The sequence below is a fragment of the Rana temporaria genome, unplaced genomic scaffold (assembly GCF_905171775.1).
Source record: "Rana temporaria unplaced genomic scaffold, aRanTem1.1, whole genome shotgun sequence".
NCBI lineage: Eukaryota > Metazoa > Chordata > Amphibia > Anura > Ranidae > Rana > Rana temporaria.
The window spans coordinates 73,613-101,041 of record NW_024404522.1 but is presented as its reverse complement, the minus strand read 5'-3'; the positions used below and the strand labels follow the sequence as shown (position 1 = coordinate 101,041).

Sequence of the window (27,429 nt, the reverse complement as noted above, 5' to 3'; positions counted from 1 at the left end):
AGAAGCAATCCACCCAATAACCCAAATGGCGGTTCCCCCTCCGTTAAAAGTGGCGACAATAAATGTCGCCAGCATTAAGTCAGTGAGAGCTCGTTCTATGGCCTTCTTTTTGTTCAGCCAATTAGATGCTGAAATTTTATTTTTGCAAGAGACTAGGCTCACCTCCTTGGCAGATATTCATATGGCCAAGAGAGAGTGGAGGTATGGTCCATCTTACTGGTCTCTTGCGGCCGAGCCTTACGGCGGTGTGGCGGTGTTGTTTAAAACCGGCATGGTAACTGTCCGGCGGGTTATTGAGGTGGAGATTGGGAGATGTATGGTCTTAGACGTCCTTGTGGGAGGGCAGGACCTGCGCCTAATTAATATCTATGGGCCGCACACAAAGTGGGACAGGAAATGCCTTTTTACAAGGATCAAGCCATTTCTTTTTACATCCCGGCAAGTGGTCTTTGGAGGTGACTTTAATACAGTAACTAGGCCCAAGGACAGGAAGGCCTTCAAGGACAGGCTGGGATATGATAGCGTTTTTTTAAATAGTATGGTTAGGGATGCTGGTCTTGTGGATGTGCACATTGCGCACCTCCCGGATGACACCGGGTTCACCTTTCATCGTGGTAATAGTCAGAGTAGGATAGACAGGTTTTTTTTGAAGGAGGCCTCTGCTTTCTCACCCCCAGTGGTGCTGGCAGTAGAGTTCTCTGATCACTGTATGCTATCTGTGGCCCTGAATGCTTCAGACGCCCCTCAGAGAGGAAAGGGCATCTGGAGATTGAATTCGACTCTACTCAAGGAAGAACATGTTAGACAATCCTTTGAGGAATTCTTTCAGGCACAGGTGACCCTCCTGGATTTTTGTAGCAGCAAGGCTGAGTGGTGGGAGCTGACCAAAAAGAGGATCGCTGGATTCTTCAGGGGCCTAGCCAATAGAACACAGTTTAATAAATACATGACCTACCAACGTTTGCGGAGGAAGCTGGATATTCTTGTCTCGAGAGGAGGAGATCCTGGGGCAATCTCCGAAGTGAAACTCCTTCTCAGGAAGTGTCAATATGACCGGCATGCCTCTTTGGTTCTGGAGAGGGACTATGGGAAGTACCACTCGCCTGACCCTTACCAGAACTGCAAACAAGGTGTAGCTGTTAAAGCGGTCGTTGGCCTTAAGGACAGTACAGGTTCCGTGACAAAGTCCAGGTCAGGGATTCTGGAGGTCGTGAGGTCCTTTTATGCCGACCTTCTTGGAAGGAAAGAGCTTGACCGTGACAAGATGGAAAGCTTTTTGGACTCTACTCCAGGTCTAAATGGTGGAGATGTTCCATTGATGAATTTGACAGAGGAGATCACAGTTGAAGAGGTGATGAGGGCAATTGAACAGCTTGCCATCAAAAAGTCACCCGGACCGGATGGCTTGACGGCTGAGTTTTACAAAGCCTTTAAGTCTATTCTGGCCCCACATTTGGTAGAGGTTTTTAACAGTTGTCTTGCTGAGGGGGTGCTATCCCCTTCCATGAGGCACTCGGCTGTGATTCTTCTGTCAAAGGGTAAAGATCCTTCGATGATTGAGAATTGGCGCCCCATCAGCCTTCTTAATGTCGATAGAAAGATACTGGCGAAGATATTTTTCTGGCGCCTGTCGTCAGTAGCAGAGTCTTTGCTTTCTCGCCATCAGCACTGTTCGGTCCAGGGTAGGAGCACCTTCACAGCGGTGTTAGCTGTCCGGGAGGCCTTGGAGCGGTGCAGGGCTGCAGGCTGGGGAAAGTATTTGCTGACATTGGATCAGGCAAAGGCTTTTGATCGTGTTAACCATGAGTACCTGTGGTTGCTCCTTAGTAAGTACGGTCTGCCGGGTGGTTTTGTTGATTGGCTGAAAGTCTTGTATAAGGGGGCAGAAAGCTTCCCTCTTGTTAATGGTTGGGTTGGGCAGTCCTTTGAGGTTGGCTCCGGGGTGCGCCAGGGCTGTCCCCTGAGTCCCCTGCTCTATGTGTTTGCAATCGACCCCTTCATCAGGAGGCTAGAGAGCGGCATGTTGTGTGGGGTACCAGTGGGGCTCCCGGGTGAGCCGCCATTGAGGGTTGTTGCTTATGCGGACGATGTATCGGTGATTGTCACTGGGACGGATGAGGCGGAGGAGGTGGTCTCTCTGACATCACGGTATTCTGAAGCATCAGGCTCCAAGATCAATCAGGAAAAGAGCGAAGTTTTCTGGATGGGAAAGGAAGGTGAGGGGTTTGATCTCCCGGACACCTTTCCAGTGCCCCGGGAAAGAATTAAGATTCTAGGCATTGAATTTGGACCCGGCGATTATGGCCTCAAAAACTGGGAAGGCAGACTGGAAATTGCCAATGCTAAGGTGGTCAACTGGAAGAGATGGAAGTTATCTATGAGGGAAAGGGTTGATCTGATTAAGACTTACCTGATTCCGATCTTCTTGTATGTCAGCTTTGTCTGCATCTTGCCAGTGTCTCTCTATGCTAGGGTCAGTAGTGTGTTCTTCCAGATGCTGTGGGGGAACAGACTGAACCCCATCAAGAGGAATGTCACCTACCTATCCAGGAGGGAGGGTGGCTTAGGTATGGTCAACCCAGTTCTTTTCTTTTCACTGCTTTTTCTCAAGTTTAACATTGGTAGTATGCTTGCAGTGGAACCTCCTGGATGGGCAGGCATATTTAGATCTTGGTTTAGTCCTTTTCTGCGACTTTGGGAAGAAGGTGGCCAAGTGAAGAATCGCAGGGGTCATCGTGGTCAGCTACCAGCCTATGTAGCTCCGTGCCTGAAGTTACTGCGGCAGTGGCGATTGTCGGCTGAAGATCTCAGATCGGTTCCGAGGAAAGACCTTATGAGTCGAGTCTTGAGCGAAGTCTTTCATGACCCACTGGCCTTAAGGGATTGCCCAGGCCCAGTTTTGAGGGCGGGGTTGAGACTAATTAATTTGGATAGAATACCTCCTAAATTTAGGGATCTGGCCTGGTTGTGCTTCCATGGGAGGCTCTATGTTCGGGGCAATTTGAAATTCCGCAGTGGGGTGGATCGTAGCTGTCCTCGGGAGGAGTGTGCAGGTGAGGAGGAGACTATGGACCATTTTCTGCTTCGTTGCCCTTTTAACATAGAAGTGTACAAACAGGTGGGGCGGGCGCTCGGTGTTCCTTTCCTCTCCAGGCTGGGTTATGCCGAGTGGGTGTACGGAGCATTCAGTACCGGTGGAGGTTTTTGTTTGGATACACTTTTTTTAGTTAGCCTAGTGGTCCGTTATTTCACCTGGAACGCACGGTGTCAGGTCAGCATTCGGCAAAAAATCCTTCCTGTTGAGGTGGTGGTGTATGACATTGTGCATGAGGTGGGGAAGATTCGGGGGCTTGAGAGAGACAAGCGGGGTCAGGTGGCTTGGCTGAAGGCGTGGAGGGGTTTCAAGCCTCCCTGACTGCCAGGAGTCTCTTTCCCGGGTGTGGCTGTCTGTCTCTTATCACCCTAGATTATTATTTTTGATACATTTTTGATAAATGGCTGCGTACATAGGTGACGGGTTGTGCCTCTTAGGCCCTCTCTGCTGCTTTGTGTAAATAGTAGTAATGTTTTGGTAGTGGTGTATAGTGTATATATATTGTATATATTCTGAACCTGGATGTGTTTTCTTTGGATTTATGTTTGAAGTTTTGTACTATAGTTTTGTTTTTTACTTTTGTATAAAATTGGTTGCTTGATTCTTTTCAATAAAAGATCAATAGTGCCCCATCATTGGTGTCGGTGGGAGGAATAGTGTCCCATCATTGGTTTCAGTGGGAGGAATAGTGTCCCATCATTGGTGTCAGTGGGGGGAATAGTGTCCCATCATTGGTGTCAGTGGAAGGAATGGTGTCCCATCATTGGTGTCAGTGGGAGGAATAATGTCCCATCATTGGTGTCAGTGGGAGGAATAGTGTCCCATCATTGGTGTCAATAATATGAATTATGCCCCATTGTTAAGCAAAAGGCCGCTGTTTGGAGTCACTTACCAGGCTGGGGGCTCCCTGGTACAGAGGCAGTTGGAAAGCCCCCAGATTGCAGTAGCTCTTGTAGAAGACCCTCATAGCTGTCCATGCCTGGGACCCCGCTCTGAATTCCTGCGTCCGCTCTTCCATCGCCGACACCTCCTGCCCGGCCTGTTGGGTGCTGTGCCCACCTACCTCCTGGGGTTGGATCTCATGCAGGTGGATGATGAGGGTCAGATATTTGTAGAACATTCTGCGGGTGAAAGTCTTTAGGAGGAAAAATAAAATGTGAGTCCCGAGTTCCTGGTCGGGGTGCCGTGACATTTAGCAAAAGTACAGCTTTGATAACAACGGAGAAAAAACAATTTTGCTGGAAATGCCTCTTTATCCTTCTATACCTGTCCGCTCCCTGCATGGTCAGTCTGAGAAAGGTGACCCTCCCCCGCCTATAATTCTGCCCCAACATCAGGATGTTCCATTCACACTCCCAACAATTGTGTTCTCACGTTGTAAGACCTTGTATGAGAATTGTGCTATCTCTCCCAGAGAAGGCTTGAAAAAGAGGCCGTGCCTTGAAACGCGTTGTCCTGGAGACTTGCCGCTCTCCTGGAGACTTGCCGCTCTCCTGGAGACTTGCCGCTCTCCTGGAGACTTGCGGTTATCCTGGAGACTTGCGGTTGTCCTGGAGACTTGCCGCTCTCCTGGAGACTTGCGGTTGTCCTGGAGACTTGCGGTTGTCCTGGAGACTTGCCGCTCTCCTGGAGACTTGCCGCTCTCCTGGAGACTTGCGGTTGTCCTGGACACTTGCCGCTGCCCTGGAGACTTGCCGCTGCCCTGGAGACTTGCCGCTGCCCTGGAGACTTGCGGTTGTCCTGGAGACTTGCGGCTCTCCTGGAGACTTGCGGTTGTCCTGGAGACTTGCGGCTCTCCTGGAGACTTGCGGCTCTCCTGGAGACTTGCCGCTGTCCTGGAGACTTGCGATTGTCCTGGAGACTTGCGGCTCTCCTGGAGACTTGCGGCTGTCCTGGAGACTTGCCGCTGCCCTGGAGACTTGCGGTTGTCCTGGAGACTTGCCGCTGCCCTGGAGACTTGCCGCTGCCCTGGAGACTTGCCGTTGTCCTGGAGACTTGCGACTCTCCTGGAGACTTGCCGCTGTCCTGGAGACTTGCCGCTGTCCTGGAGACTTGCGGCTCTCCTGGAGACTTGCCGCTGTCCTGGAGACTTGCCGCTGTCCTGGAGACTTGCCGCTGCCCTGGAGACTTGCGGTTGTCCTGGAGACTTGCGGTTGTCCTGGAGACTTGCCGCTGCCCTGAAGACTTGCCGCTGCCCTGGAGACTTGCGGCTGTCCTGGAGTTTTGCGGTTGTCCTGGAGACTTGCCGCTCTCCTGGAGACTTGCGGTTGTCCTGGAGACTTGCGGTTGTCCTGGAGACTTGCCGCTGCCCTGGAGACTTGCCGCTGCCCTGGAGACTTGCCGCTGCCCTGGAGACTTGCCGCTGCCCTGGAGACTTGCCGCTGCCCTGGAGACTTGCGGTTGTCCTGGAGACTTGCGGCTCTCCTGGAGACTTGCGGCTCTCCTGGAGACTTGCCGCTGTCCTGGAGACTTGCGATTGTCCTGGAGACTTGCGGCTCTCCTGGAGACTTGCGGCTGTCCTGGAGACTTGCAGTTGTCCTGGAGACTTGCTGCTGCCCTGGAGACTTGCGGCTGCCCTGGAGACTTGCGGTTGTCCTGGAGACTTTTCGCTGCCCTGGAGACTTGCTGCTGTCCTGGAGACTTGCGGTTGTCCTGGAGACTTGCCGCTGCCCTGGAGACTTGCCGCTGCCCTGGAGACTTGCGGCTCTCCTGGAGACTTGCCGCTGCCCTGGAGACTTGCCGCTGCCCTGGAGACTTGCGGCTCTCCTGGAGACTTGCCGCTGCCCTGGAGACTTGCGGTTGTCCTGGAGACTTGCCGCTGCCCTGGAGACTTGCCGCTGCCCTGGAGACTTGCCGTTGTCCTGGAGACTTGCGACTCTCCTGGAGACTTGCCGCTGTCCTGGAGACTTGCCGCTGTCCTGGAGACTTGCGGCTCTCCTGGAGACTTGCAGTTGTCCTGGAAACTTGCGGCTCTCCTGGATACTTGCGGCTGTCCTGGAGACTTGCGGTTGTCCTGGAGACTTGCGGCTCTCCTGGAGACTTGCGGTTGTCCTGGAGACTTGCGGCTGTCCTGGAGACTTGCCGCTGCCCTGGAGACTTGCCGCTGCCCTGGAGACTTGCCGCTGCCCTGGAGACTTGCGGTTGTCCTGGGGACTTGCGGCTCTCCTGGAGACTTGCGGCTGTCCTGGAGACTTGCGGCTGCCCTGGAGACTTGCAGTTGTCCTGGAGACTTGCGGTTGTCCTGGAGACTTGCGGCTCTCCTGGAGACTTGCTGCTGCCCTGGAGACTTGCGGCTGCCCTGGAGACTTGCTGCTGCCCTGGAGACTTGCGGCTGTCCTGGAGACTTGCTGCTGTCCTGGAGACTTGCGGCTCTCCTGGAGACTTGCGGTTGTCCTGGAGACTTGCGATTGTCCTGGAGACTTGCCGCTGCCCTGGAGACTTGCCGCTGTCCTGGAGACTTGCGGTTGTCCTGGAGACTTGCTGCTGTCCTGGAGACTTGCGGTTGTCCTGGAGACTTGTCGCTGCCCTGGAGACTTGCTGCTGTCCTGGAGACTTGCGGTTGTCCTGGAGACTTGCTGCTGTCCTGGAGACTTGCGGTTGTCCTGGAGACTTGCGGCTGCCCTGGAGACTTGCCGCTGCCCTGGAGACTTGCCGCTGCCCTGGAGACTTGCCGCTGCCCTGGAGACTTGCGGCTCTCCTGGAGACTTGCCGCTGCCCTGGAGACTTGCCGCTGTCCTGGAGACTTGCCGCTGCCCTGGAGACTTGCCGCTGCCCTGGAGACTTGCCGCTGCCCTGGAGACTTGCCGCTGCCCTGGAGACTTGCCGCTGTCCTGGAGACTTGCCGCTGTCCTGGAGACTTGCGGCTGCCCTGGAGACTTGCGGTTGTCCTGGAGACTTGCTGCTGTCCTGGAGACTTGCGGCTGCCCTGGAGACTTGCGGTTGTCCTGGAGACTTGCTGCTGTCCTGGAGACTTGCTGCTCTCCTGGAGACTTGCCGCTGCCCTGGAGACTTGCCGCTGCCCTGGAGACTTGCGGCTCTCCTGGAGACTTGCTGCTCTCCTGGAGACTTGCCGCTGCCCTGGAGACTTGCGGCTGTCCTGGAGACTTGCCGCTGTCCTGGAGACTTGCGGCTGCCCTGGAGACTTGCGGTTGTCCTGGAGACTTGCCGCTGCCCTGGAGACTTGCCGCTGCCCTGGAGACTTGCGGTTGTCCTGGAGACTTGCGGTTGTCCTGGAGACTTGCCGCTGCCCTGGAGACTTGCCGCTGCCCTGGAGACTTGCCGCTGTCCTGGAGACTTGCTGCTGTCCTGGAGACTTGCCGCTGTCCTGGAGACTTGCCGCTGTCCTGGAGACTTGCCGCTGTCCTGGAGACTTGCCGCTGCCCTGGAGACTTGCCGCTGTCCTGGAGACTTGCTGCTGTCCTGGAGACTTGCCGCTGTCCTGGAGACTTGCTGCTGTCCTGGAGACTTGCCGCTGTCCTGGAGACTTGCCGCTGTCCTGGAGACTTGCTGCTGTCCTGGAGACTTGCGGCTCTCCTGGAGACTTGCCGCTGCCCTGGAGACTTGCGGCTCTCCTGGAGACTTGCCGCTGCCCTGGAGACTTGCGGCTGTCCTGGAGACTTGCCGCTGTCCTGGAGACTTGCGGCTGCCCTGGAGACTTGCGGTTGTCCTGGAGACTTGCTGCTGTCCTGGAAACTTGCTGCTGTCCTGGAGACTTGCCGCTGCCCTGGAGACTTGCTGCTGTCCTGGAGACTTGCGGTTGTCCTGGAGACTTGCCGCTGCCCTGGAGACTTGCGGCTCTCCTGGAGACTTGCCGCTGCCCTGGAGACTTGCCGCTGTCCTGGAGACTTGCCGCTGCCCTGGAGACTTGCCGCTGTCCTGGAGACTTGCCGCTGCCCTGGAGACTTGCTGCTGTCCTGGAGACTTGCGGTTGTCCTGGAGACTTGCCGCTGCCCTGGAGACTTGCGGCTCTCCTGGAGACTTGCCGCTGCCCTGGAGACTTGCCGCTGTCCTGGAGACTTGCCGCTGCCCTGGAGACTTGCCGCTGTCCTGGAGACTTGCCGCTGTCCTGGAGACTTGCCGCTGCCCTGGAGACTTGCCGCTGTCCTGGAGGCTTGCCGCTGTCCTGGAGACTTGCCGCTGCCCTGGAGACTTGCCGCTGCCCTGGAGACTTGCCGCTGCCCTGGAGACTTGCGGCTGCCCTGGAGACTTGCGGCTGTCCTGGAGACTTGCCGCTGTCCTGGAGACTTGCCGCTGCCCTGGAGACTTGCCGCTGTCCTGGAGACTTGCCGCTGCCCTGGAGACTTGCCGCTGTCCTGGAGACTTGCCGCTGCCCTGGAGACTTGCCGCTGTCCTGGAGGCTTGCCGCTGTCCTGGAGACTTGCCGCTGCCCTGGAGACTTGCCGCTGCCCTGGAGACTTGCCGCTGCCCTGGAGACTTGCGGCTGTCCTGGAGACTTGCGGCTGTCCTGGAGACTTGCCGCTGTCCTGGAGACTTGCCGCTGTCCTGGATACCACTCAGCACTTCTGGTGACACGATTTCAGCCAGCGGCGCGATTCTCACCAACATTCGGTGTTCTCTTCCGGTTTTTGCTGCTCCTTTGAGTTTTCATCTGGAGGACTTTCTCTACTGGATTGGCCCTCAAAGGCAAGTTACAGCGGCCCAACCTCACCCCACGGGGCCACCAGGAGACCACATAAGATTAGAAGAAGACATTTTCTATGGATATTGATTATTCTTCAGTAATGTCTTACCAATAAAATTGGACATTTATTTGCACCTTAGGACCCCTGTGCTCCCCTGAGACCTCCCTTTCCTTTGTGGACTCTCGAGTCCGGCTCGTTGTTCCTTTCCCAATCATAATTCATGTTTGGTGGCACGGAAGGTGAACTAACCCTTGAACCCCATTAGTCATTGTGGCAGAATGTCTCACTGTAGTCATCATTTTTTGTGAATCTGTTGGAAAGTTTTTTACCTGGAGATCCTGCCAGCATTTGCTGTTCCAGGCTGACAGCACTAAGCCCCCCCCCCCCCATTAGCAGCAGCGTTGTTAGCCTACAATTGGGTATTGGGCTGTCACCTGATAGGCCTGATTGGCATTGCAACTTCCAAGAAAGGAGTCTCGGAGCGAGCACCACTAAGGAGGACTGGGGCAGTGGTGGCCTCCATTGCTGGATAGGAGTCTCTGTTGCCGTATAGAAGCCTCCATTGCCGGATGGGAGCCCCCATTGCTGGATGGGAGCCTCCTTTGCTGGATAGGAGCCTCCTTTGCCGGATAGGAGCCTCCTTTGCCGGATAGGAGCCTCCTTTGCCGGATAGGCACCTCCATTGCTGGATAGGAGCCTCCGTTGCTGGATAGGAGCCTCCATTGCTGGATAGGAGCCTCCATTGCTGGATAGGAGCCCCCATTGCTGGATAGGAGCCCCCATTGCTGGATAGGAGCCTCCATTGCCGGATAGGCACCTCCATTGCTGGATAGAAGCCCCCATTGCTGGATAGGAGCCCCCATTGCTGGATAGGAGCCTCCTTTGCCAGGTAGGGACCTCCATTGCTGGATAGGAGCCCCCATTACTGGATAGGAGCCCCCATTGCTGGATAGGAGCCTCCATTGCCGGATAGGCACTGTAACGGTCACCACCGTTTACGACCTTCCATCCCAGTCACGACAGCTTATCGACACTCCAACCGACAGGACCCGATCCCATTTAATTTGCCCAGAATCAAGACGAAACACAGCTCTGTGCTTGTTCCAAATGTAATACAATTTTAATGGTTTCTTCTCAGTCTTATATACAGTACCAGGCATTAAAGCAACAATGAGATCTCCACCCCCCTAATCACACACTAAGGCTAATTACTAAACATTCCTTAATTAATAGCATAACAACAAAACCCCATCACTCAATGAGTTTCCTAGGCAGACGTTTCGTCTCCTCATACAGCTTGACACCTATTCACACCTCTGAGCATCACTAGGCTGTAGACAGTGTTATCACACATTGGTTAATGGAATCTCTTAGGAGTCTATGCAATTAACACCTTTACACAAGGACAATGGGATGTCTTCCAGACCCTGACTCAATTAGCATGTCACTTGGCAGGGCTAAGCATAGAAATGAGTCAAAGAATATTCTTTGCAGGCATTAAGGAATATACTGTAAATCACTGTCCACGCCAAAACACCCAATATGTGTCCCCCATCTCCTGGCTCAATCTGTGCCCAAAAGTCACTCCTGTTACAGGAACCTCCATTGCTGGATAGGAGCCTCCTTTGCTGGATAGGAGCCTCCATTGCCGGATAGGAGTCTCCATTGCCGGATGGGAGCCCCCATTGCTGGATAGGAGCCTCCGTTGCTGTATAGGAGCCCCCATTGCTAGATAGGAGCCCACATTGCCGGATAGGAGCCTCCATTGCTGGATAGGCGCCCCCATTGCTGGATAGGAGCCCCCATTGCTGGATAGGAGCCTCCATTGCCGGATAGGCACCTCCATTGCTGGGTAGGAGCCCCCATTGCTGGATAGGAGCCCCCATTGCTGCATAGGAACCTCCATTGCCGGATGGGAGCCTCCATACCTGGAGATTGCTCCATTGATTCCGAGGTCACTGTACACATATCTGAGGCATCAGGGGAGAATATTTTCTGATACCCACCTTGAATCCGTCCCGCCAGACTGGACAGTTCTGACTACTGTCTAAATCAATGTCATGCACAGGGACGGCGTGGTCATACTTCATCCACGGGTCTCCGTAGTAAAGGGCAGCCGGAGGGTTAAAGCAAATATGAGCCACCGTGATCCCCGACCAGGGAAGGTTCTGAGCCGTGTCCACCGAAACCTGCAAACATATAGCATATGGATATGTGGGATCAAAAAATTATCCCCATGTGACATTATAACAACATTATAGAAAGTTACCAACAGAAAATGAAGGGAAGAAATCTGGACTTTTAAGGTATTGTACAAAAATCACCACCAAGATCCTTCATACGGAAAGATTTCATTCCAAAAATGTCCTTTCAGTGGATCTCACTTTCATCCCAAATATCGTTTGGAAAGTCAGCCCACCAACCCGTCATCATCTGGACACCTCGTAGTTCTAAGGCCCGCCCACACGGTACGAAAATCGGATGGAAAAGTTCATGACGAGCCGTCTGCTGATTTTCGGATCGTTAGTACGACGCTTTCCGGCCGGATGTGGAGACTATAAAATGTATTTCGGATGTGAACTCCGCGTTCGATTTTCGTTTCATTAGTACGAGACTACGCATGCGCAGAAACTAAAGAATACAAAACTATTCAACACATTACATCACTTCTGAAGTTGTATTCTGTCGTATTGCGAGAATCCTCTTCACTTTCCACATGAGTCTAGCAGGCCCCAAACAACGATATCGCTCTACGTGTTTCTTGGGCCAATTATTCAGAAAGGGATGGGAGGCTCATTATTGTTGAAAAAAACAAAAACATTATGGCAAAGAATGCATGGAAGCCGGCATACACCAAAGAGGACTGCAGGGGGTCTGAAGAAGGGGGTCTTCTAGAGTCCACCTGAAACGCATGAAAGTAAGTGTCCTGCCTTCAGCAAGTGTTTATGTGCCTTTGTATAAATTGCTGTATATGCCATGGTATGTAAAACACATTGGAATATCGCCATCTAGTGGCTCTTTTGCATATTTAGTATTTGTTAATAATTCTCCAGAAGGTAGATAGAGATTGTTGCTTAGAAGCCACCTAGATTCCCAGAATTCCTGTGGACTATACCATGAGAGCCACTCCCAGAGTATCTTCCCTTCCTCATACATGCATCTGCTCCAGAGCAATCCACACCTATTCAGCCTCAATTCCCATGTCAGCCTTATGGAAACATCGCTGGTATGTGCATTCCCTCCCCCTAGCGTGTCGGGACTGTGTATATTGTGTATACTCATTGTATGATATTATTTTACTCTAACTCCCCTCCAATAAAAGTTGAAATAAGGACCTTGCACCTGCTGCAAAGAATTGTGAAGGGATTAGGGTTAGCTGTCTGTCTAATTCTACCTCATCCACGTATAGCGAGGGCAGAAGAGTAAGAAAAATCCATGTTTCCTTATTTATAATATGATATCTGGGCCTAACTAGTACTCCATGCAGTGCCGGCCCAAGACATTGTGCTGCCCCCCTGAAAGTGCTGCCTGGTACAATGGTACCATCGGGTCCCATGGTAGGGCCGGCCCTGACTCCATGTAGTAATGGTGACTCCTCAAAGTTTGGACTTTCCTCAGTCTCCCTTCATGGGTGATAATGTTCAGGTGGCCTCTTCAGATCCTCTGCAGATCTCTTCACCATAAGAGGTGTCCATTCATTTGTTGCCATGAATTCTTTTTTTTTTTACAGATATTAGCTACATACGTCCGTCTGTAGAAGTGGCCCAATAAAGGTGGAGAGTTTTATGCCGTCTTACCAACATCTACTCCTATCTCATGTCACGGACAATACCACATAGAAGTCATTTCTTGACGTTCCTTAATAATGATCAACGAGTGGAATAATAATAGGAGGCACCCAGATGATAATAGTTGGTGGGCTTTTTGTGTTGCACAGGTGATCCTTCTCTTCAGCCCTCCCCATCTCATACCGGCATCCATATATATATATATATATATACACCACACACCACCTACCGTGACGTAGTGATATTCTGAGACCACGTGAGGTGACATTGAGATCGGCTTCAATATGTGACGTTTTTGGAATAAAAACATTCTGGGTAAATGATTTTAGCAGATGGCGGCAGATTTATGTATAGAGTTCCCCATTCCTTTCAATAATTTGATGCTGAAACTTTCTCTACCTCAGGAAGTCCAATTATAAATATAAATGCCGCCACTCACCACCAATCCTGACGTGGCGCGATAGCGGGACACGCCGCACAGCTGGAATGGTCGAGGTGTGGAATTCTTCATCTTCTCATTGAAGGTTCTCTGGACCCAATCAGAGAGGTGCAGGTCTGATGTCATATCCTGTCCAAAGCTGCCAGCCAATGGAGGAATGACCTCTCTCACCTGGACCAATGACCTGTGCAGATATATAATGGGAGGAGTCAAAAACTAATTCTGGTGACTCAACTGTCCTGAGGAAGAGGGTCACCCCTTCATTATATACTTTACACCCCAAAGAGAGAGGAAATCAGGAACTACACCAGGAAGATCTCCTTACTGGAAATCCCAAAATGGGTGAAAAGTCCGACGTCAAAACTTTATCTATTATTATTCGGTAGAACGACTCTATAAATCAGTTTTAAACCCTTCCCCCAAGTTGTCATTAAGAATGAACTTTCCATAACAAAAAAAAGGAATGTTGGGCGGACACAGACCACACCCCCATAGCAGACCACACCCCCATAACAGACCACACCCCCATAACAGACCACACCCCCATAGCAGACCACACACCCCCCCCATTGCAGACCACACCCCCATAGCAGACCACCCCCCCATTGCAGACCACACCCCATAGCAGACCACACCCCCATAGCAGACCACACCCCCTCAGTACACCACTATATGCTATAGTCACCATAGGTTCACTTTACCATTAGTCTGCAAGGGAGCTCGGAGTACATCAAGGAAAGTCAATCACCCTACAAACACAAAGGGGGGTTTGGATACCCCATTGGTGGGAACGCCCCTTAGGAGGAAATGAAGTAAGAACCCCGGGGGTGAAAGGAACACATTCTACCCACGGTTCTGCCCCCAGATAAACATTCAGCATCATCGAGTCCACTGATCATTATTTCACACTCCTATTTACCGGCTAACCATGGCTTGGTACAGGCGGACTTCCCCCGGGGAGGGGTGGGCCGCGTCCGAGTAATAAACCCCCTGAGAATATTGGGGGCGCTCCACCATCGGGTCCTCTGCATGCTGCTGGATTTTTCCTTTCTGGATCCGGATGAGTAATGTGGCGCATGGAACAAATCTGGGAAAGGGAAAGAGAAGAACTTAATAGAAGCCGAAATCTCGTTCCAAATATCGGCAAGTGAGGAGAACGATCGTTTCTGAATGTAGAACCCCTCCCCCTCCCAACCCGTCCTATGCCTGCCCCCTCCCCCTCCCAACCCGTCCTATGCCTGCCCCCTCCCCCTCCCAACCCGTCCTATGCCTGCCCCCTCCCAACCCGTCCTATGCCTGCCCCCTCCCCCTCCCAACCCATCCTATGCCTGCCCCCTCCCCCTCCCAACCCATCCTATGCCTGCCCCCTCCCCCTCACAACCCGTCCTATGCCTGCCCCCTCCCAACCCGTCCTATGCCTGCCCCCTCCCCTCCCAACCCATCCTATGCCTGCCCCCCTCCCCCTCCCAACCCGTCCTATGCCTGCCCCCTCCCCCTCCCAACCAGTCCTATGCCTGCCCCCTCCCCCTCACAACCCGTCCTATGCCTGCCACCTCCCAACCTGTCCTATGCCTGCCCCCTCCCCCTCCCAACCCATCCTATGCCTGCCCCCTCCCCCTCCCAACCCGTCCTATGCCTGCCCTCCTCCCCCTCCCAACCCGTCCTATGCCTGCCCCCTCCCCCTCCCAACCCATCCTATGCCTGCCCCCTCCCCCTCCCAACCCATCCTATGCCTGCCCCCTCCCAACCCGTCCTATGCCTGCCCCCTCCCCCTCCCAACCCGTCCAAGCCTGCCCCCTCCCCCTCCCAACCCATCCTGCCCCTCCCCCTCCCAACCCGTCCTATGCCTGCCCCCCTCCCCCTCCCAACCCATCCTATGCCTGCCCCCTCCCAACCCGTCCTATGCCTGCCCCCTCCCCCTCCCAACCCGTCCAAGCCTGCCCCCTCCCCCTCCCAACCCATCCTGCCCCTCCCCCTCCCAACCCGTCCTATGCCTGCCCCCCTCCCCCTCCCAACCCGTCCTATGCCTGCCCCCCTCCCAACCCGTCCTATGCCTGCCCCCCCTGTCCTATCGCCAAGTGAGGAGAACGATCGTTTCTGAATCTCGAACAAGCTGATAAGATCCAGAAATACCAGAAATGAATGTCTATTGTTATGTGACTGTGAACTATGCGGAGGGTTCTGTTTTCTGACAGATCAGAAGGATTACATTTGTTGGCGGAACTCCAGACGGCCTTAAATTTCACGTCAAATATTCATTTACTTAAAGGGGGTGCACTTACTTTTTCCTTCCAATTCCCTTCTAAATGTTTTTTTCTTTGTCTGAATTTCTCACTTCCTGTTTCTCCTCAGTAAACTCCCCCCCCCCCCCATCATCCGAGCCGTGGATAGTCAGAACAGCTTACTGAGGAGGAACAGGAAGTGAGAAATTCAGACAAAGAAAAAAACATTTAGAAGGGAAATGGAAGGAAAAAGTAAGTGAACCCCCAATGCACGAGATAAAGGAACCCATTCAGAAAATAGAAGACGAAACTTTACACCCCCCCAAATAACACCGACTCCAGGTATGGATATTTTATAGATAGTTACATTGTTCTATGACCCACCGACCGCTACTACACCGTTACTACACAGCTACTCTACTGTTACAACACTGCTACTACACCATTACTACACCACTACTCTACCAATACTACACCGCTACTACACTGTCACTACACGGCTACTACACCGTTACTACACAGCTACTACACTGTCACTACATCGCTACTCTACCAATACTACACCGCAACTCCACCTTTACTCTACCATTACAACACTGCTACTACAACGCTACTCCACTGAATATCCCCCCCCCCCCCCATGCCTGTCCTACTGCATTCTGAACACAGGAAATCAGCGCCATGCAAAACACTCTCTGATTGGACAAGGTGGCAAATGTGACATCAGGACCCGCCTCTCCATCTCGTCCAATCAGAGAGAACCATCTGTTTCTATTTCTTTTTATTATTTCAAGTCTCCCAAACAAACTAAAGTCCTTCCGATTCACGACAGAGCAGCCGTTCCAGCATTGTTCCCCCCCCCCCCGTATATATGGTGCTGGCCAGGACTCCCCCCCCCCCGTATATATGGTGCTGGCCAGGACTCCCCCCCCCCCCGTATATATGGTGCTGGCCAGGACTCCCCCCCCCCGTATATCTGGTGCTGGCCTGGAGTCCCCCCTCCCCCGTATATCTGGTGCTGGCCTGGAGTCCCCCCCCTCGTATATCTGGTGCTGGCCAGGAGTCCCCCCCCCCCGTATATATGGTGCTGGCCAGGAGTCCCTCGCCCCCCCCCCCATATATCTGGTGCTGGCCAGGAGTCCCCCCTCCCCCGTATATCTGGTGCTGGCCAGGAGTCCCCCCCCCAGTATATCTGGTGCTGGCCAGGACTCCCCCCTCCCCCGTATATCTGGTGCTAGCCAGGACTCCCCCCCTATATATCGTGCTGGCCTGGAGTCCCCCCTCCCCCGTATATCTGGTGCTGGCCAGGACTCCCCCCCCCCCCGTATATCTGGTGCTGGCCAGGACTCCCCCCTCCCCCGTATATCTGGTGCTGGCCAGGACTCCCCCCCCCCTATATCTGGTGCTGGCCAGGACTCCCCCCCTATATATCGTGCTGGCCTGGAGTCCCCCCTCCCCCGTATATCTGGTGCTGGCCAGGAATCCACCCCCCCCCGTATATCTGGTGCTGGCCAGGAGTCCCCCCCCCCCGTATATCTGGTGCTGGGTGCGTCATTCCATGGACTGAATATAAATTGGGTATGCTCACCGCCCGGAGGATGCCAGTGACTCCACAGAGAAGGGACGATCGGTGGGGGGAGACGTGTGATATATCCGGATCTGGTGACCCCCTTCGTTCAAAGAAACCTGAAAAATATACAAAATAGTCACTGGGACCGGCATTCAGGGTGACAACTTCACCCCCCCTCCCCCAACCTGCCCCCTCCCCCTCCCAACCCCTTCCTATGCCCCCCTCCCCCTCTCAACCTGCCCTATGCCTGCCCCCCCTCCCCCTCACAACCCATCCTATGCCTGCCCCCTCCCCCTCCCAACCCGTCCTATGCCTGCCCCCTCCCCCTCCCAACCCGTCCTATGCCTGCCCCCCTCCCCCTCCCAACCCGTCCTATGCCCCCCTCCCAACCCGTCCTATGCCTGCCCCCTCCCCCAACCTGCCCTATGCCTGCCCCCCTCCCCCTCCCAACCTGTCCTATGCCTGCCCCCCTCCCCCTCCTATGCCTGCCCCCCTCCCCCTCCTATGCCTGCCCCCTCCCCCTCCCAACCTGTCCTATGCCTGCCCCCCTCCCCCTCCCAACCTGTCCTATGCCTGCCCCCCCTCCCCCTCCCAACCTGTCCTATGCCTGCCCCCTCCCCCTCCCAACCCGTCCTATGCCTGCCCCCCCCTCCCCCTCACAACCTGCCCTATGCCTGCCCCCCTCCCCCTCCCAACCCGTCCTATGCCCCCCTCCCAACCCGTCCTATGCCTGCCCCCCTCCCCCTCCTATGCCTGCCCCCTCCCCCTCCCAACCTGTCCTATGCCTGCCCCCCTCCCCCTCCCCCAACCTGCCCTATGCCTGCCCCCTCCCCCTCCCAACCTGCCCTATGCCTGCCCCCCTCCCCCTCCCAACCCATCATATACCTGCCCCCTCCCCCTCCCAACCCGTCCTATGCCTGCCCCCTCCCCCTCCCAACCTGTCCTATGCCTGCCCCCCTCCCAACCCATCATATACCTGCCCCCCTCCCAACCCGTCCTATGCCTGCCCCCCTCCCCCAACCCGTCCTATGCCTGCCCCCCTCCCCCAACCCGTCCTATGCCTGCCCCCCTCCCCCAACCTGTCCTATGTGTGCCCCCCTCCCCCTCCCAACCTGTCCTATGCCTGCCCCCCCTCCCCCTCCCAACCTGTCCTATGCCTGCCCCCCCTCCCCCTCCCAACCTGTCCTATGCCTGCCCCCCCTCCCCCTCCCAACCTGTCCTATGCCTGCCCCCTCCCCCTCCCAACCTGTCCTATGCCTGCCCCCCCTCCCCCTCCCAACCTGTCCTATGCCTGCCCCCCCTCCCCCTCCCAACCTGTCCTATGCCTGCCCCCCTCCCAACCCGTCCTATGCCTGCCCCCTCCCCCTCCCAACCTGTTCTTTGCCTGCCCCCCTCCCCCCAACCTGCCCTATGCCTACCCCCTCCCCCTCCCAACCATCCTATACCTGCCCCCTCCCCCTCCCAACCATCCTATGCCTGCCCCCTCCCCCTCCCAACCTGTCCTATGCCTGCCCCCCTCCCCCTCACAACCTGTCCTATGCCTGCCCCCCTCCCCCTCCCAACCTGTCCTATGCCTGCCCCCTCCCCCTCCCAACCCGTCCTATGCCTGCCCCCTCCCCCTCCCAACCCGTCCTATGCCTACCCCCTCCCCCTCCCAACCCGTCCTATGCCTGCCCCCTCCCAACCTGTTCTATGCCTACCCCCCTCCCCCTCCCGTCCTATGCCTGCCCCCCTCCCCCTCCCAACCTGTCCTATGCCTGCCCCCTCCCCCTCCCAACCTGTCCTATGCCTGCCCCCTCCCCCTCCCAACCTGTCCTATGCCTGCCCCCTCCCCCTCCCAACCTGACCTATGCCTACCCCCCTCCCCCTCCCAATAACATGACCTCACTTGAACTCCACCAATAATGTGACCTCACCTGGACTCCACCCTCCACCAATAATGTGACCTCACCTGAACTCCACCAATAATGTGACCTCACCTGAACTCCACCAATAATGTGACCTCACCTGAACTCCACCAATAATGTGACCTCACCTGAACTCCACCAATAATGTGACCTCACCTGAACTCCACCAATAATGTGACCTCACCTGAACTCCACCAATAATGTGACCTCACCTGAACTCCACCAATAATGTGACCTCACCTGAACTCCACCAATAATGTGACCTCACCTGAACTCCACCAATAATGTGACCTCACCTGGACTCCACCAATAATGTGACCTCACCTGATCTCCACCAATAATGTGACCTCACCTGATCTCCACCAATAATGTGACCTCACCTGATCTCCACCAATAATGTGACCTCACCTGATCTCCACCAATAATGTGACCTCACCTGAACTCCACCAATAATGTCACCTCACCTGATCTCCACCAATAATGTGACCTCACCTGAACTCCACCAATAATGTGACCTCACCTGAACTCCACCAATAATGTCACCTCACCTGAACTCCACCAATAATGTCACCTCACCTGAACTCCACCAATAATGTGACCTCACCTGATCTCCACCAATAATGTGACCTCACCTGAACTCCACCAATGATGTGACCTCACCTGAACTCCACCAATGATGTGACCTCACCTGAACTCCACCCATAATGTGACCTCACCTGAACTCCACCCATAATGTGACCTCACCTGAACTCCACCAATAATGTGACCTCACCTGAACTCCACCAATAATGTGACCTCACCTGAACTCCACCAATAATGTGACCTCACCTGAACTCCACCAATAATGTGACCTCACCTGATCTCCACAAATAATGTGACCTCACCTGAACTCCACCAATAATGTGACCTCACCTGATCTCCACCAATAATGTGACCTCACCTGAACTCCACCAATAATGTGACCTCACCTGAACTCCACCAATAATGTGACCTCACCTGAACTCCACCAATAATGTGACCTCACCTGAACTCCACCAATAATGTGACCTCACCTGAACTCCACCGATAATGTGACCTCACCTGAACTCCACCAATAATGTGACCTCACCTGATCTCCACCAATAATGTGACCTCACCTGATCCCCACCAATAATGTGACCTCACCTGATCTCCACCAATAATGTCACCTCACCTGATCTCCACCAATAATGTGACCTCACCTGAACTCCACCAATAATGTGACCTCACCTGATCTCCACCAATAATGTGACCTCACCTGAACTCCACCAATAATGTCACCTCACCTGAACTCCACCAATAATGTGACCTCACCTGGACTCCACCAATAATGTGACCTCACCTGAACTCCACCAATAATGTGACCTCACCTGATCTCCACCAATAATGTGACCTCACCTGAACTCCACCAATAATGTGACCTCACCTGAACTCCACCAATAATGTGACCTCACCTGAACTCCACCAATAATGTGACCTCACCTGAACTCCACCAATAATGTGACCTCACCTGAACCCCACCAATAATGTGACCTCACCTGAACTCCACCAATAATGTGACCTCACCTGAACTCCACCAATAATGTGACCTCACCTGAACTCCACCAATAATGTGACCTCACCTGAACTCCACTAATAATGTGACCTCACCTGAACTCCACCAATAATGTCACCTCACCTGATCTCCACCAATAATGTGACCTCACCTGAACTCCACCAATAATGTGACCTCACCTGGACTCCACCAATAATGTGACCTCACCTGAACTCCACCAATAATGTGACCTCACCTGATCTCCACCAATAATGTGACCTCACCTGAACTCCACCAATAATGTGACCTCACCTGAACTCCACCAATAATGTGACCTCACCTGAACCCCACCAATAATGTGACCTCACCTGAACTCCACCGATAATGTGACCTCACCTGAACCCCACCAATAATGTGACCTCACCTGAACTCCACCAATAATGTGACCTCACCTGAACTCCACCAATAATGTGACCTCACCTGAACTCCACCAATAATGTGACCTCACCTGAACTCCACCAATAATGTGACCTCACCTGAACTCCACCAATAATGTGACCTCACCTGAACTCCACCAATAATGTGACCCTCACCTGAACTCCACCAATAATGTCACCTCACCTGAACTCCACCAATAATGTCACCTCACCTGAACTCCACCAATAATGTGACCTCACCTGAACCCCACCAATAATGTGACCTCACCTGATCTCCACCAATAATGTGACCCTCACCTGAACTCCACCAATAATGTGACCCTCACCTGAACTCCACCAATAATGTCACCTCACCTGAACTCCACCAATAATGTCACCTCACCTGAACTCCACCAATAATGTGACCTCACCTGATCTCCACCAATAATGTGACCTCACCTGAACTCCACCAATAATGTGACCTCACCTGAACTCCACCAATAATGTGACCTCACCTGAACTCCACCGATAATGTGACCTCACCTGAACTCCACCCATAATGTGACCTCACCTGATCTCCACCAATAATGTGACCTCACCTGATCTCCACCAATAATGTGACCTCACCTGAACTCCACCGATAATGTGACCTCACCTGAACTCCACCAATAATGTGACCTCACCTGATCTCCACCAATAATGTGACCTCACCTGAACTCCACCAATAATGTGACCTCACCTGATCTCCACCAATAATGTGACCTCACCTGAACTCCACCAATAATGTGACCTCACCTGAACTCCACCAATAATGTGACCTCACCTGAACTCCACCAATAATGTGACCTCACCTGGACTCCACCAATAATGTGACCTCACCTGAACTCCACCAATAATGTGACCTCACCTGAACTCCACCAATAATGTCACCTCACCTGAACTCCACCAATAATGTGACCTCACCTGAACTCCACCAATAATGTGACCTCACCTGAACCCCACCAATAATGTGACCTCACCTGGACTCCACCAATAATGTGACCTCACCTGAACTCCACCAATAATGTGACCTCACCTGAACTCCACCAATAATGTGACCTCACCTGATCTCCACCAATAATGTGACCCTCACCTGAACTCCACCAATAATGTGACCTCACCTGATCTCCACCAATAATGTGACCTCACCTGAACTCCACCAATAATGTCACCTCACCTGAACTCCACCAATAATGTCACCTCACCTGAACTCCACCAATAATGTGACCTCACCTGATCTCCACCAATAATGTGACCTCACCTGATCTCCACCAATAATGTGACCTCACCTGATCTCCACCAATAATGTGACCTCACCTGAACTCCACCAATAATGTGACCTCACCTGAACTCCACCGATAATGTGACCTCACCTGAACTCCACCCATAATGTGACCTCACCTGATCTCCACCAATAATGTGACCTCACCTGATCTCCACCAATAATGTGACCTCACCTGAACTCCACCGATAATGTGACCTCACCTGAACTCCACCAATAATGTGACCTCACCTGATCTCCACCAATAATGTGACCTCACCTGAACTCCACCAATAATGTGACCTCACCTGAACTCCACCAATAATGTGACCTCACCTGAACTCCACCCATAATGTGACCTCACCTGATCTCCACCAATAATGTGACCTCACCTGATCTCCACCAATAATGTGACCTCACCTGATCTCCACCAATAATGTGACCTCACCTGAACTCCACCAATAATGTGACCTCACCTGATCTCCACCAATAATGTGACCCTCACCTGAACTCCACCAATAATGTGACCCTCACCTGAACTCCACCAATAATGTCACCTCACCTGAACTCCACCAATAATGTGACCTCACCTGATCTCCACCAATAATGTGACCTCACCTGAACTCCACCAATAATGTGACCTCACCTGAACTCCACCAATAATGTGACCTCACCTGAACTCCACCGATAATGTGACCTCACCTGAACTCCACCCATAATGTGACCTCACCTGATCTCCACCAATAATGTGACCTCACCTGATCTCCACCAATAATGTGACCTCACCTGAACTCCACCGATAATGTGACCTCACCTGAACTCCACCAATAATGTGACCTCACCTGATCTCCACCAATAATGTGACCTCACCTGAACTCCACCAATAATGTGACCTCACCTGATCTCCACCAATAATGTGACCTCACCTGAACTCCACCAATAATGTGACCTCACCTGAACTCCACCAATAATGTGACCTCACCTGAACTCCACCAATAATGTGACCTCACCTGGACTCCACCAATAATGTGACCTCACCTGAACTCCACCAATAATGTGACCTCACCTGAACTCCACCAATAATGTCACCTCACCTGAACTCCACCAATAATGTGACCTCACCTGAACTCCACCAATAATGTGACCTCACCTGAACTCCACCAATAATGTGACCTCACCTGGACTCCACCAATAATGTGACCTCACCTGAACTCCACCAATAATGTGACCTCACCTGAACTCCACCAATAATGTGACCTCACCTGATCTCCACCAATAATGTGACCCTCACCTGAACTCCACCAATAATGTGACCTCACCTGATCTCCACCAATAATGTGACCTCACCTGAACTCCACCAATAATGTCACCTCACCTGAACTCCACCAATAATGTCACCTCACCTGAACTCCACCAATAATGTCACCTCACCTGATCTCCACCAATAATGTGACCTCACCTGATCTCCACCAATAATGTGACCTCACCTGATCTCCACCAATAATGTGACCTCACCTGAACTCCACCAATAATGTGACCTCACCTGAACTCCACCGATAATGTGACCTCACCTGAACTCCACCCATAATGTGACCTCACCTGATCTCCACCAATAATGTGACCTCACCTGATCTCCACCAATAATGTGACCTCACCTGAACTCCACCGATAATGTGACCTCACCTGAACTCCACCAATAATGTGACCTCACCTGATCTCCACCAATAATGTGACCTCACCTGAACTCCACCAATAATGTGACCTCACCTGAACTCCACCAATAATGTGACCTCACCTGAACTCCACCCATAATGTGACCTCACCTGATCTCCACCAATAATGTGACCTCACCTGATCTCCACCAATAATGTGACCTCACCTGATCTCCACCAATAATGTGACCTCACCTGAACTCCACCAATAATGTGACCTCACCTGATCTCCACCAATAATGTGACCTCACCTGAACTCCACCCATAATGTGACCTCACCTGATCTACACCAATAATGTGACCTCACCTGAACTCCACCCATAATGTGACCTCACCTGGACTTCGCTCGAGTCTGACGAGGGCGCTCTCTGCTTTCCAGATTCAACAAAGAGATTGAGAGCCGCCCAGCCAATCAGAGTCAGCTCCCTGCAGAACCGGTCCAAGTTATAAACCTGCCGACCAAACAAGACCGAAGAATTAATGTCAGGAAAATATGAAATCAGTCAGGAAGGAATCGGAATTTGGACTTGCTGAGATTGGCTCCGGTGAAGTCGTCTCTGTACACAGGTACAAGTGATCTCCAACTGGTTCACTCCAGATTGCTGGACTATGAATTTCCATGAGTGTATGACCCAGGAGGAGGCGATCGGGAATAAACATTTCTGACATCTTTAGGACTATGGAGGAGGAACTTGCACCAGTTTCCAGGGAATTCTGAGAGCCGATAATATACATTGTATTCTGAGATCTCTGTACTCACCTTCAGGAGCAGGGTGGAGGTAGGTGGAACGTTGGGTGAGTTGATCTGTAGAGAATAATTGTAGTGTGGATGGAAAATGTCGCTGCTCAGATCTATCCCAGTACTAATGTCTGGTCCAATCCTGAAACACAACAAGCGGGACATGGCAGCCAATCAGAGTTCAATGTAATTGCATACAAAACACTCTCAGCGGTCTCCAAACTACAGCCCGGGGGGCGGATGTGGCCCTTTGCTTCCCTTTATCTGGCCCTTGGGGCCACTATTTCACCAACTAACACCAATGATGGAGCACCATCAAGACTGAAGAGGGGAGGAGCCAATACACCTGTGCAAGACTGAGGAGGGGAGGGGCCAATACACCTGTGCAAGACTGAGGAGGGGAGGAGCCGATACACCTGTGCAAGACTGAAGAGGGGAGGAGCCGATACACCTGTGCAAGACTGAAGAAGGGAGGAGCCGATACACCTGTGCAAGACTGAGGAGGGGAGGAGCCAATACACCTGTGCAAGACTAAAGAGGGGAGGAGTCGGTACACCTGTGCAAGACTGAAGAGGGGAGGACCTGATACACCTGTGCAAGACTGAAGAAGGGAGGAGCCGATACACCTGTGCAAGACTGAGGAGGGGAGGAGCCAATACACCTGTGCAAGACTAAAGAGGGGAGGAGTCGGTACACCTGTGCAAGACTGAAGAGGGGAGGACCTGATACACCTGTGCAAGACTGAAGAAGGGAGGAGCCGATACACCTGTGCAAGACTGAAGAGGGGAGGAGCGATACACCTGTGCAAGACTAAAGAGGGGAGGAGCCGATACACCTGTGCAAGACTGAAGAGGGGAGGACCTGATACACCTGTGCAAGACTGAAGAAGGGAGGAGCCGATACACCTGTGCAAGACTGAAGAGGGGAGGAGCGATACACCTGTGCAAGACTAAAGAGGGGAGGAGCCGATACACCTGTGCAAGACTGAAGAGGGGAGGAGCCGATACACCTGTGCAAGACTGAAGAGGGGAGGAGCCGATACACCTGTGCAAGACTGAAGAGGGGAGGACCTGATACACCTGTGCAAGACTGAAGAGGGGAGGAGCCGATACACCTGTGCAAGACTGAGGAGGGGAGGAGCCGATACACCTGTGCAAGACTGAAGAGGGGAGGACCTGATACACCTGTGCAAGACTGAAGAGGGGATGAGCCAATACACCTGTGCAAGACTGAAGAGGTGAGGAGCCGATACACCTGTGCAAGACTGAGGAGGGGAGGAGCCGATACACCTGTGCAAGACTGAAGAGGGGAGGAGCCAATACACCTGTGCAAGACTGAGGAGGGGAGGAGCCAATACACCTGTGCAAGAATGAAGAAGGGAGGAGCCGATACACCTGTGCAAGACTGAAGAGGGGAGGAGAAAAAAAACCTGTGCAAGACTGAAGAGGGGAAGAGCCAATACACCTGTGCAAGACTGAAGAGGGGAGGAGCCAATACACCTGGGCAAGACTGAAGAGGGGAGGAGCCTGTACACCTGTGCAAGACTGAAGGGGAAGGAGCCGCTACACCTGTGCAAGACTGAAGAGGGGAGGAGCCAATACACCTGTGCAAGACTGAAGAGGGGAGGAGCCAATACACCTGGGCAAGACTGAAGAGGGGAGGAGCCTGTACACCTGTGCAAGACTGAAGGGGAGGAGCCGCTACACCTGTGCAAGACTGAAGGGGGAGGAGCCGCTACACCTGTGCAAGACTGAAGTGGGGAGGAGCCTGTACACCTGTGCAAGACTGAAGGGGAGGAGCCGATACACCTGTGCAAGACTGAAGAGGTGAGGAGCCGATACACCTGTGCAAGACTGAAGAGGGGAGGAGCCGATACACCTGTGCAAGACAGAAGAGTGGAGGAGCCAATACACCTGTGCAAGACTGAAGAGGGGAGGAGCCGATACACCTGTGCAAGACTGAAGAAGGGAGGAGCCGATACACCTGTGCAAGACTGAGGAGGGGAGGAGCCGATACACCTGTGCAAGACTGAAGAGGGGAGGAGCCGATACACCTGTGCAAGACTGAAGAAGGGAGGAGCCGATACACCTGTGCAAGACTGAGGAGGGGAGGAGCCGATACACCTGTGCAAGACTGAAGAGGGGAGGAGCCAATACACCTGTGCAAGACTGAAGAGGGGAGGAGCCAATACACCTGTGCAAGACTGAAGAGGGGAGGAGCCGATACACCTGTGCAAGACTGAAGAGGTGAGGAGCCGATACACCTGTGCAAGACTGAAGAGGGGAGGAGCCGATACACCTGTGCAAGACTGAGGAGGGGAGGAGCCAATACACCTGTGCAAGAATGAAGAAGGGAGGAGCCGATACACCTGTGCAAGACTGAAGAGGGGAGGAGAAAAAAAAACTGTGCAAGACTGAAGAGGGGAGGAGCCAATACACCTGTGCAAGACTGAAGAGGGGAGGAGCCAATACACCTGGGCAAGACTGAAGAGGGGAGGAGCCTGTACACCTGTGCAAGACTGAAGAGGGGAGGAGCCAATACACCTGTGCAAGACTGAAGAAGGGAGGAGCCGATACACCTGTGCAAGACTGAGGAGGGGAGGAGCCGATACACCTGTGCAAGACTGAAGAGGGGAGGAGCCAATACACCTGTGCAAGACTGAAGAGGGGAGGAGCCAATACACCTGTGCAAGACTGAGGAGAGGAGGAGCCGATACACCTGTGCAAGACTGAAGAGGGGAGGAGCCGATACACCTGTGCAAGACTGAAGAAGGGAGGAGCCGATACACCTGTGCAAGACTGAGGAGGGGAGGAGCCGATACACCTGTGCAAGACTGAAGAGGGGAGGAGCCAATACACCTGTGCAAGACTGAAGAGGGGAGGAGCCAATACACCTGTGCAAGACTGAAGAGGGGAGGAGCCGATACACCTGTGCAAGACTGAAGAGGTGAGGAGCCTGTACACCTGTGCAAGACTGAAGAGGGGAGGAGCCAATACACCTGTGCAAGACTGAAGAGGGGAGGAGCCGATACACCTGTGCAAGACTGAA

General features: G+C 53.3%; 1 protein-coding gene across 1 annotated transcript in view; it reads right to left on the bottom strand.

The window, feature by feature from the left end:
* LOC120922124 overlaps window positions 1-27,429 on the bottom strand; it is a 62,361-nt gene that overhangs the window by 21,490 nt on the left and 13,442 nt on the right. The window contains exons 5-11 of the mRNA XM_040334597.1: window positions 24,403-24,523; window positions 23,978-24,094; window positions 16,774-16,871; window positions 13,883-14,050; window positions 12,964-13,147; window positions 10,743-10,925; window positions 3,987-4,229 (exon numbers count right to left, since the gene is read on the bottom strand). Coding sequence (XP_040190531.1) covers window positions 3,987-4,229; window positions 10,743-10,925; window positions 12,964-13,147; window positions 13,883-14,050; window positions 16,774-16,871; window positions 23,978-24,094; window positions 24,403-24,523 — 1,114 coding nt within the window. The remainder of the gene's footprint in view (window positions 1-3,986; window positions 4,230-10,742; window positions 10,926-12,963; window positions 13,148-13,882; window positions 14,051-16,773; window positions 16,872-23,977; window positions 24,095-24,402; window positions 24,524-27,429) is intronic.